Here is a 10,424-nt window from a genome sequence, read left to right on the forward strand (position 1 = left end):
GTAATTATTGTAAATTAAATATATGCGAGCGTGTACGTTACCGTTCCTGCTGATTGTGTCTTTCAATGAAAGTGTCTTTATTTCAGGCTTGACACCGCAGTCTTGCATTCTCCGACGCTAATCAGAGCGGGATGACAGTAGCTGCATATGTATATGTATGTTTATATGTATGTATGTACATACATACTGCGGGTTGCGCACGTGAGTGAGAGCGATGCAGCAATAGTTTTATGGTGTGGTTTTTTATTTTCATTATAAATTCTATTCTAGTAGAATAAGAAACTGCATATTTTATCTTTGCTTAGGATAAGCACATGCAATCTCGTGGAAACTTATTACCAAGACGTTCTGTCCGGTTATAACTAATTGATGGATTTAATTGATAAGAAGCGATTTGAAAGGCGCGTTTTGCGGGTGCGGGCGCGGAAGTCATGCAAGATGCAAATGATATACTTTAGACAAACGAGATTTGGCTTGTCTGTGATCTACGAGCCCAATGGCGACATGCCGATCTGCTGTGGGGTGTTTCCCAGCTCGAGGTTCTTCAGTAGCATTTGAAGCCACTGCTTCGTGGATTTATCATCTTGCAAGCACAGAGCGAAAGTGCCATCGCGAAGCTGATCCGGCAAGCACTGTCCAAGGGCTTTGCGAGCGCTGCACAAAGAAATTTTAGTTTTGTTCTAGAAGTAGTTATAGTGTAGCGCCTTGATACATACCGTGTATTGTCAGAGAGACGTAGGTAGCAACGCACTACGTGCTTCAGCAGACGGGCACATGGTTCCTTCGCCAACTGGATCACCATTTTACCCTGTGGTGTTGTAATAGTATATAGTATAGATGTGGGCGTATGTGAATGATGACTTAAACATGGACTTTGCATCGATTGATACGTACCAGGGTGATGGCCACATGCGAGAAGCGTTCGTAGGTTTGACAGATATACGACAGGCCCGACTCATCAAGCAGTATCTTCTGAATGATGAAGGTGGCCACAGTCTTGCTCAGCTCTGAGCCGCTGTCCATAATGCTCAAGCAAAGAGGAACAATTTCCGTGGTGAGCAAGAACGTGATTACTTCCTGCTCGTCGGTCTGAAAGGGTCGGAAGACTTAGTTGTGTATAATGGGAATTGGTAAGGAACGACTCACCTTAACCAAGGCCCCAATCACGCCCAAGCTGGTCAGACGCAAATATTCAAAGGGTCTGGTCTTCGAAGTAGTCGACAGAAATGGATACAAGTAGAGTGGAATCTGCGCCTGCAGAAAGGCTGTGCGTGTCTCCGGATGGGAGGCGACGCACTGGAGCAGGGCCAAGGCATTGCACACACGGTTCGACTGATGTGCCGTCAAAGTGGGCGGAGTTATAGACGGATATATGTTAACAATCTCCTGAAGCAGAGCACATGCCGTTCCAAAGCTGTTCCACAGCATGGGAGCCAAGTCGGTTTCACGCTTTTTGCTTAGCTCCAACAGAGCGGTCTCGCGAGTGTCCGGGTGCGCCAATTCGTTGATCCATTGGTACACCTAACAAACCCTTGTAAAAGGTAATTTGTAGTTCTAAGTGTTGAAAATACTTTGCTCTACATTACCTTCTCCTGCTCGCTTTGCTGCTGCTGAGGATTCATGCAGGGACTCGGCTGGGCACTCATTTTAAAGTGTCTGCTGCTTATATGGCCCAATGTATAAGTACGAAGTATATTATGTTTATATAAAATTATATTGATAATATGTACATATGTATATGCATGTAAAAAAGTATGCCGCATAGAAATACATGTACATATGTATATGCATGTATGTGCACATATGTAAATTTGCGCAGATGTCCAAAAGGAAGCTTGGCAACGTAAAGCATTAGTTACTTACCTCTAAATTTTAGAAAGAGATTTAATGACAACCGCAATAACAGTACTATCAACAAAAATTAGCAACGGCTTTTGTTGTTGGACTGTGTCAAACACCCGTATATACATATGCTAATACACATGTATATAATTATGTATTTGTGGTTGCGTGTTTTTGCGGAACTGTGTAAGGGTTTTTCTTGTAGATATATTGCGCACCAGCAACAAATTAAGGCAACACACGATAACAACTATGCCGAAATACGACACCGTTCATTCGCATTTGTACTTTTTTTAGTTGCAAATGACGTTGATCGCGCGGGCGCTGTCGAAAGAAAATGCTCAACAAAAACTGAGCACAAGTGTTGCAAGTTACAACTATACATTTGCGTTTGTAGTTTACATGTAAAACTACATATTTATGTAATTAGCGAAAGAGACACCTAACGAGGAAATGTGTATTTTTGTTGACAATATTCGACGTAATGCTGTCGCTATATAATTGGGTGCACATTGAGTAAACCACGGAAACTAATTCTGCTTGTTAAATCATCTTTACCCACAAAAAGTATACTTACGCCAATAGTTACAAGCTGCGATATTTTGCAACGAGCACAAAATATCGAAATATGTCAGTCCTACTGGCAGCTCCTATGCATCAAAGCAACTCTGTTTATTTGACATTTTGACGTGGAATATCAACTGGGCACGATTTGTAAGGCTGACACGACAACGAAACGTAACCTATTCATTATTCATTCCAGTGTACATTTTTGAACCGTTTGCAGGTGCGTGCGTCTTTATTTTGCGAGTTTTAATAATTAAAGCATAAATTTGAATGCAAAAAACTTCCTCAAGCAACAAAATTCATACTTCGTTAAATCGATACGCCCTAAAGCATTTATCTTTTTTTTTTTTTTTTGATGGTGCATTTTTACCATTTTCTTGAATGTCTACGAAAACTGTTCACATAGTTGAAAATTATGTTTAAATAATAATTTTAGTGAAACATTTGAGTGGAACTCTTCAGCCTAAGGGCCTTTAATCCAGTTCACAGACAATACCTTCCAAGCTGAAACGGCAACAAAATTTCACCTGTGATGTCGTCGTCATTTGCCATTTGCCACGTCGCCAGCTTCACTGTTGTTAACGTCGGCGTCGACGTCGACGCTGACTTCGTATTGTAATTCGTGTGGAAGTGGCATATTTTTATTGATTTTGATTCAATTCCCACTATCTCGTTTCAGTTTCTATTAAATTCTAAAGTAACATGGACAAAGTTGTTAAGTTCGCTGAGCCAGGTCGCGCTTTCGCCAAGGACTCGATCCGTCTCGTAAAACGCTGCACTAAGCCCGACCGCAAGGAGTTCCAGAAAATTGCCATCGCCACTGCCATTGGCTTCTGCATCATGGGCTTTATTGGCTTTTTCGTCAAGCTGATACACATCCCCATCAACAACATTATTGTGGGATCGTAAATGGAGCAGATGTCGAGGGACCAGAACAATAACAATCATCAATACTAGAATACATCAAATAGATATTTTTTCGTTAACAGCTGGCATTACACTACATACATATATACAAATACCTATGTGCATTCAGCGAATGTCTTTTCTGCTCTCCCCTTTTCATACATACATACAACATATATGTTTGTGAAAGCGTATTGAAGGGGTCTAAAATCATTTATGTTTCTATATTTAAAGGAATAACATCGCGTTAGCAATAAGAACCAATTGTAAAAAGAAATGCGTGACATTTTTCAGAGCATTGCTTTGGGCTTGCCCTGACCTGCCCATTAATAAATGCGAGACACATTTTCCACTACTATGCTTTTTCGAGTCTTTATTCGTACTTGTATGCAGCCAAATTTCATTATTGGGCAGCACATTACAAGTGGAGTGAAATTATACATATCTTTGTCCTTTGGTCTAGACCAGGGCTCGGCACGGCCCCATCTATTGGGTATACGACAAGTCTCTGCCGCCCACGTACACGCGTATTACAGTGATTCGTATCAATACCAATTCATTGAATGTTCCGTTTGTGTACGTCTTCGCACACAAACGCAAAAACGGCTCGTTAATTGTATGGGTGCCGGCCATAAAGCAACTATAAAGGAGGCAAGTATGAGCAGCTTGTACTCTTATTATTGTAAAGTTGCTTTCTCTCTCTCTGCACGCCCTCTCACTCGCACTTATTGACAGCATTGGTACGTTTCCCTCTACAAAGCCGACGAGACCTCCTTTATAGTTTCTTTATGGTCATGGCAGTGAGCTGTAAATGTGACCACTCTGAAACGATAATGGACAAACAAATTTGTCCGCGCACAACCCCTTCCCTTCGGCGTCGTTCAGAATTTGTCTCGGAAAATTGCATTTATTTTCACTGGCACTCTCACGACTCGTTGCCACTGCACTTGATCTTATATGGAGGTATATTGATGGATTTCATATAGATTCGATTTGAAGTCTAACGGAGCGTAATCATAATGACTGCTACTCGGCACTCTGCCATCTGCCATCAACTCGACAAGAAAACATAATGAGATCATAGAATACAATAAAAGGAAATCCTAAAAACTAGCCAATTAGTTTATGTATGTTTTGGCATGGTAACATTTTTGTAAATTAACAACAGAGACACACTGTATGTTGACGAGACTCGCCGTATTTTCTTGCGCATATTTTCAAAATGAGAAAGTAGTTAGGTTGAGGCATGAAGAAACTATAAAGGAGGTCTCGTCGGCAATTTTAAGACATTTGTACGAGTGAAAAGTGCGAGTGAAAAGGCTCTCGCTGATTAACCCTTTGAAGGCAATGTGTAAAAACACGAGTTTTGTTTGTTTTATAATTTAATTTTTAATAATCTGCTCTCTCTGAACATTTCGGTACATGAACCACTTTCAAATCTTTCGCGACCTTGCCGCATAAACTGCACCAACTAATTTTTGGGCGCAAATATGAACACTTGAAAAAAAATGTTGTCCGCGACCAACCTTCCGCGTCGACAAGCAAACGAGCACTGACAGTAAGGAAAAGCTGCGAGTAACTCTGCCACCGATGAGGCCTCCTTATATAGTTGCTTTATGGGTTGAGGCGGTTGTCGGGATTTCACAATCCCGACACACTTAGGCCGGTTTCGGCCCGTTGTGATTAATAAGATAGTAAGTATATTTCGGTATATTTTTAACGGTTGGACGGTATATTTTATTGACAAGTCCGCGGTCACATAGATTACGTGACGTGGATGCCCATTGTTCGAGCAACAGGATTAGCTGAAATGTTAGACTTTGTGGTGATATTCACAAAGGGCGGCGTAGTACTTTGGAACTCACAAACCTCTGGAATCAACTTCTCGTCATGCATAAACAGCCTCATACGTGGCGTGATTCTGGAGGTAAGCCCTGTTTATGTTGCTGTGCTGTGGCTGCTTTGCTCATCCAATGCACATTGATGATTGATCTCTGCTGTTCGTTGGTAGGAGCGAAACACAGACTCCAAATACTTTGAGGAGGATCAACTGGCGGTGCAGTTTAAGCTGGACAATGAGCTGGATCTGGTATATGCGGCTGTCTTTCAGAAGGTCATCAAACTCAGTTACTTGGATGCCTTTCTTGCCGACATGCAGTTCGCCTTTAAGGAGAAGTTCGGCGGTACACCGACCCTGGAGCGCCTGGGCAGTGAATACGATTTTGAAGGCGAGTTCCGTAGCGTGCTCACCGCGGCCGAAGAAGCATCCTCGAAACAGGTGAAGGCCCCCAAGGCTATGCGCTCCTACAATGAGTCGCAAAAATCGAAGAAAACCGTCGCATCCATGATACAGGATGACAAAAAGCCTGTCGAGAAGCGTGTCAACATACAGGAGAGCCCGACGCAGCCCAAATCTCGGCCCTCATCATCACCACTCACAACGGACGACATTATACAAGAAAACCGTCGAAAGTTGCGCGAAAAACTTACGCCCACCAAGAAGTCGGCCGATACAAAGTTAAGCGTTCCTGTCAAGCAGGGAGCCACCGAGAAGGCCGGAAAGAAGCCAAGAGTATGGGATCTTGGCGGCAACTCCAAAGATGCCGTCCTTCTCGATCGTTCAAAGGACTCGCCCGAGGATGTTCAGTACCAGAGCGTCAACAACGAGGTGAGTGCAGATTAGCACTCTAGCGCAAACGGTGTGGAGCCAGGAAAGAGAGCGCGGGATGCCGGGCAGTCAGCCAGTTTGATCTTTATCCCTATAGGTGACATCCAATTTCGATATTTAAGAAATTTTAGAAGCAATCGTTTCTGTCTGAGATATCGAGGTGCGAACACAAAATTCGGTTTCTCTAGAGCAGATCAAGAATCTACTTATGTATGTATGTATATAGTATATACTATATACAGACATGTGCACATACCTTATGGAGTCTGAACATTATGCAGTTGGATCGACTTTCACATGCTTAGCAATGGGTTTGTGGTGCGTAGACAGCAAGCTAAACGAAACATTATTGAATTGGCGGCAATCACTGTGTAACTTTTACACGAATTAAAAGATACATATGTATGAGTGCATGGATGGTCATACATACATATGTATGCATAACGGGCATAATCATGAACAGTTGGTGGGTATTATCTTCATAAAGATTAATCTTATTGGTTTGGTCGATCTGATTGGATGTGTGTGTGTGTGTGTGCATGTGTATGATTGCTCCGACACGAAAGAGAGTGAGTACGCAACCTTGTATAATTATGTACATCATGATCTATCTGGTGCATTCGTTAAGTGTTTTGGCAGAGGTTGAATTCCTAAGCTGAACCTGTTTTAAGCCAAGTCAGTTGCAATTATAGCAGAGCCGTGCATGCTGCAATACTTGCACATACATTTGTACATATACCACCAGACAAATGCTTTCGAATGAGAGAAAAAGAAGCTACCCTGGATGCAAAATATGAGCTAACTCCAAATGAAAGGTAAAATAATTTCCAAAGAAAACTATTCGTCCTGCTTTTCTATCCTTTTCATACCCTCTACTCTTACAGTTTAGGGATAACAGAAGAAAACCGTTTCGACCCCATAAAGTGTATTTATTCTGGATCAGATCGGTTCATTATTGTAGAAAAAATAGCGAAACTAATTTGCAATGGCTAAGCCTCCCCTTCCAGCGCTTACTCATTCTCTCTCTCACTCACTCTGTCGATTTCTCTGTCTTTAACTAATTGTGACCTTTATTTGGGTAGCTGGTGGGTACCATGCATGGCGTGATCCCAGACCTGGATGTGGAGGACGAGGAAGATGTAGATAGTGCGGAGGACTCTAGCGAGGAGGACGATATGAACAGCCATTCACTAGCGCCAAAGAAGGACAGGCGCGGAGGTGGTTTGCTGTCCTATTTCAGGGGAATCGTTGGCGGAAAGACCATAGTGCTGGCCGATCTGAAACCGGCGCTGGAGAAGATGCGCGATCATTTGATATCGAAGAACGTGGCCTCCGAGATAGCGGTCAAGCTGTGCGAGTCAGTGGCCACCAGCCTCGAGGGCAAGCAGATGGGGACCTTCGACAGCATTGCCAGCCTGGTGAGAGAGGCACTGACGCAGTCGCTTGTCCGCATTCTGTCGCCCAAGCGGCGAATCGACATCATACGGGATGCCCTGGAGTCCAATCGTGGCGGCAAGCCGTACACAATCATCTTCTGCGGGGTGAACGGTGTGGGCAAGTCGACGAATCTAGCTAAGATCTGCTTCTGGCTGATTGAGAATGACTTTAACGTGCTAATTGCTGCCTGCGACACCTTCCGCGCCGGAGCCGTCGAGCAACTGCGCACCCACACACGCCATCTGAATGCCCTGCATCCGGCGGCCAACCACAACAACCGCACTATGGTCCAACTGTATGAGAAGGGTTACGGCAAGGACGCCGCCGGCATTGCCTTGGAGGCCATCAAGTTTGCGCACGACACAAAGGTGGACGTAGTCCTGGTGGACACAGCTGGGCGCATGCAGGACAACGAGCCCCTCATGCGCTCCCTCTCCAAGCTGATCAAGGTGAATAATCCTGATTTGGTGCTCTTCGTGGGCGAGGCTCTCGTTGGCAATGAAGCTGTCGATCAGCTGGTCAAGTTTAACCAGTCCCTCGCCGACTACTCCTCTAACGAAACACCTCACATAATCGACGGGATTGTTCTCACAAAATTCGACACCATCGACGACAAAGTGGGCGCCGCCATTTCCATGACGTACATCACTGGTCAGCCCATCGTCTTTGTCGGCACCGGCCAGACCTATGCGGACCTTAAAGCCATCAATGTGAATGCCGTCGTCAACTCGTTAATGAAGTAAATTAAATGAATCAATGGCAGAATGAAACCGCACCGTACCTATGTGAAGCAATCTATCTGATTGAAAGATCTGCTTTCTAAATGTCCACCTACCTACATACTGTTGCTCTGCTCTGCTTAGTTATTCTTTATCTGTATCACTTTGTTTAGACCACTTTAAATAAAAGTCCTGCGTCCTTATCCATGTTGTATAAATATGCATGTACTTTTTCTGAGGAAGGGTTTGGGGATCGCCACAGAATAGTTGAATGGAGAACGGAATGGCAATAGAAACAAATCCTGTTTATTACTGATACATTATTATTTTTAGGTAGATGTGGTAGGTATGAAGATTTTTGGATAAGAAAGTGCTGGAGGGGGAGGTGCGGGCCCTAATTGAAATCTACTTGTAGAACTCGTGCTCCTGTTCGTCCTTCTTGATGTTGTTCTTGTAGCCCTTCTCGAAGTCTTTGGCGAGAACGATATAACGATTTTCACGCACCGCGTGCATACCCGCCTCCTGGCAGATGGCGTTTATGTCGGCACCAGAGATCTTGTCCGGTCGCGCAACGAACTCCTCCAGATCGACATCCTCGCTGAGGTTCATCTTGGAGGTGATTGTGGAGAATACCAAACGCTTCTGGCGGCGATCGGGGAGCGGGAATTCGATCTTGCGATCGAGGCGTCCGGGCCGCAGCAGAGCAGGATCCAGGGTGTCGGCGCGATTTGTGGCCATGATCACCTTCACATTGGTGGTCTGGTCGAAGCCATCCATCTGGTTTAGGAGCTCCAGCAATATGCGCTGGACCTCGCGATCGGCCCCGGTCTGGGCATCGAAACGCTTGGTTGCAATCGCGTCGATCTCATCAATAAATATAATAGCTGGAGCGTTTTCCTTGGCCAGCCGGAAGACATCGCGCACCATGCGCGGACCTTCGCCGAGGTACTTCTGCACGAATTCTGATCCGACCACACGAATAAAGGAGGCGGTAGTGTGGTGAGCCACGGCCTTAGCCAGCATGGTCTTGCCACAGCCAGGCGGTCCGTACATGAGGACACCGCGGGGGGGATCGATGCCGATCTGTTTGTACAGCTCGAAGTGGGTGAGGGGTAGCTCGACAGCCTCGCGAATCTCCTGCTTTTGCATGTCCATGCCACCAATATCGGCGTAGCTTACGTCGGGCTTCTCGTCAGGCTGTAGCATTGATATAGAACTATCCGCCTCGGGTGGCAGCACATCTACCAAGGCGTTGCTGTGCTTGTGCAGCGCCACGGAAGCCGATGGCTTTAGCAACTCACGGTCGATAGTGGACAGGATGCGGACATAGTAATTAGATCCGGTTGTGGAGCCAACAATACCCGTGTTCTGATCGACCGCCTCCAGGAATTGCCCAATCACCAGCGGAACCGACTGTATGCGCTTCACCTCCTCCTGGGCATGTAGATATTCCTTCTTTAGATTACGTTGCTCATCCTTGATGTACTCCTCCTGCACCTCTATGAACTCCAAAGTTCTTTGAAGTTTCTAAAAGAGGGTTTGGCTTAAATCGCTATATCTGGGCGAATGCGAATTTGTACGCATATTTACCTTGTAACGCACATACAAATCATCAATGTCCAATTCATCCAAAGAGCTGTGCGCATCTTTCGGCTTGGAATCGCAGACTTCGTCCTGGTCCATAAATTAACAGCTTATGCTATGTTCAGAATATGCTCAGAAAATATATTTACCTTCTCAGTCACAAGTACGTCCATGTTGTACGGCATATCTCCTCAGACTTTATTATTTTAAAAAATGGGAAAATGACTTGTCAAAACCAGCCTACAGCAGTGTAGGGTTGGGAGAAATATCGATAGCGCAATCGATACTATCGATGGTTGACAAATTAGCCGACCATCGATTGTTTCGGTTCTCCATCGGTAGAATCGACCTTCAAGATTGTTCATTCAGCCACTAACCAAATAGTATAGTAGACTCTCAACTTCTTAGAAGCGAAACGTTACCGCTCAATGTGCGTCTCGGAGTCCCGGGCCTCTGCCAAAGTCCCAGCTACAAGTATTAGTGCGTGTAGAACACGCAGCTAGAAGCCCCAGCTACATTTGTATAAGTGCGTGTAGCCAATGATTTTTTAGCGCTCCAAACCGGTTTTGTCTTGATTCACACGGACGCTGCAAGTAATGTATGTGCTGGTGCGCTAACTTTCTGAACTGTGATGGAACGAAAATTCGCTTTGATGATTTGATTTTGTTTTCGTGGCTTGGCGTAGGAACCTGACCTGCCGC

The 10,424-nt window shown here is 44.8% G+C and overlaps 4 protein-coding genes across 6 annotated transcripts; 2 read left to right on the forward strand and 2 right to left on the reverse strand.

Annotated features, from left to right (window-relative positions):
- Nucleotides 1-223: 223 nt before the first annotated feature.
- LOC117898528 (CCR4-NOT transcription complex subunit 9) lies at nt 224-2,196 on the reverse strand. Of its 2 annotated transcripts, none has more exons than XM_034808001.1 (6): nt 1,864-2,196; nt 1,587-1,659; nt 1,147-1,521; nt 895-1,089; nt 717-808; nt 224-654 (listed from the first exon to the last, which is right to left on the reverse strand). In XM_034808001.1, the coding sequence occupies exons 2-6, from the start codon at nt 1,644-1,646 to the stop codon at nt 486-488; spliced, it is 891 nt and encodes a 296-aa protein (XP_034663892.1). In that variant the 5' UTR covers nt 1,647-1,659; nt 1,864-2,196; the 3' UTR covers nt 224-485. The 2 variants fall into 2 exon arrangements, with proteins under 2 accessions (XP_034663892.1, XP_034663900.1); XM_034808009.1 differs by having other exon boundaries at nt 1,587-1,662.
- A 295-nt stretch (nt 2,197-2,491) lies between these two features.
- Nucleotides 2,492-3,670, forward strand: LOC117898596 (protein transport protein Sec61 gamma-2 subunit). The gene is made up of 2 exons (XM_034808146.1): nt 2,492-2,629; nt 3,089-3,670. Exon 2 carries the CDS (start codon nt 3,112-3,114, stop codon nt 3,316-3,318), a length of 207 nt encoding a protein of 68 aa, XP_034664037.1. The 5' UTR covers nt 2,492-2,629; nt 3,089-3,111; the 3' UTR covers nt 3,319-3,670.
- Nucleotides 3,671-5,081: 1,411 nt separating this feature from the next.
- Nucleotides 5,082-8,357, forward strand: LOC117898426 (signal recognition particle receptor subunit alpha homolog). The gene is made up of 3 exons (XM_034807818.1): nt 5,082-5,242; nt 5,327-5,983; nt 7,066-8,357. Exons 1-3 carry the CDS (start codon nt 5,093-5,095, stop codon nt 8,161-8,163), a joined length of 1,905 nt encoding a protein of 634 aa, XP_034663709.1. The 5' UTR covers nt 5,082-5,092; the 3' UTR covers nt 8,164-8,357.
- A 63-nt stretch (nt 8,358-8,420) lies between these two features.
- LOC117898487 (26S proteasome regulatory subunit 6B) lies at nt 8,421-10,017 on the reverse strand. Of its 2 annotated transcripts, none has more exons than XM_034807936.1 (3): nt 9,873-10,017; nt 9,730-9,813; nt 8,421-9,666 (listed from the first exon to the last, which is right to left on the reverse strand). In XM_034807936.1, exons 1-3 carry the CDS (start codon nt 9,906-9,908, stop codon nt 8,545-8,547), a joined length of 1,242 nt encoding a protein of 413 aa, XP_034663827.1. In that variant the 5' UTR covers nt 9,909-10,017; the 3' UTR covers nt 8,421-8,544. The 2 variants fall into 2 exon arrangements, with proteins under 2 accessions (XP_034663827.1, XP_034663818.1); XM_034807927.1 differs by having other exon boundaries at nt 9,730-9,825; nt 9,873-9,923.
- Between the last annotated feature and the right edge of the window lie 407 nt (nt 10,018-10,424).

The sequence above is a fragment of the Drosophila subobscura genome, chromosome A, assembly GCF_008121235.1.
Source record: "Drosophila subobscura isolate 14011-0131.10 chromosome A, UCBerk_Dsub_1.0, whole genome shotgun sequence".
NCBI classification, from domain to species: domain Eukaryota; kingdom Metazoa; phylum Arthropoda; class Insecta; order Diptera; family Drosophilidae; genus Drosophila; species Drosophila subobscura.

What these genes read in the sequence shown, in the direction of transcription:
- LOC117898528 (XM_034808001.1), bottom strand. Translation starts at nt 1,646, where the DNA reads ATGAGTGCCCAGCCGAGTCCCTGCATGAATCCTCAGCAGCAGCAAAGC. An exon ending in TGATTGGGGCCTTGGTTAAG is followed by an intron (nt 1,090 to 1,146) that starts GTGAGTCGTTCC and finishes CGACCCTTTCAG; the next exon opens with ACCGACGAGCAGGAAGTAAT. An exon ending in CGTCTCTCTGACAATACACG is followed by an intron (nt 655 to 716) that starts GTATGTATCAAG and finishes TTCTTTGTGCAG; the next exon opens with CGCTCGCAAAGCCCTTGGAC.
- LOC117898596 (XM_034808146.1), top strand. Translation starts at nt 3,112, where the DNA reads ATGGACAAAGTTGTTAAGTTCGCTGAGCCAGGTCGCGCTTTCGCCAAG.
- LOC117898426 (XM_034807818.1), top strand. Translation starts at nt 5,093, where the DNA reads ATGCCCATTGTTCGAGCAACAGGATTAGCTGAAATGTTAGACTTTGTG. An exon ending in TACGTGGCGTGATTCTGGAG is followed by an intron (nt 5,243 to 5,326) that starts GTAAGCCCTGTT and finishes GTTCGTTGGTAG; the next exon opens with GAGCGAAACACAGACTCCAA. An exon ending in ACCAGAGCGTCAACAACGAG is followed by an intron (nt 5,984 to 7,065) that starts GTGAGTGCAGAT and finishes TTATTTGGGTAG; the next exon opens with CTGGTGGGTACCATGCATGG.
- LOC117898487 (XM_034807927.1), bottom strand. Translation starts at nt 9,908, where the DNA reads ATGCCGTACAACATGGACGTACTTGTGACTGAGAAG. An exon ending in ACGTACTTGTGACTGAGAAG is followed by an intron (nt 9,826 to 9,872) that starts GTAAATATATTT and finishes ATAAGCTGTTAA; the next exon opens with TTTATGGACCAGGACGAAGT. An exon ending in ATTTGTATGTGCGTTACAAG is followed by an intron (nt 9,667 to 9,729) that starts GTAAATATGCGT and finishes ACCCTCTTTTAG; the next exon opens with AAACTTCAAAGAACTTTGGA.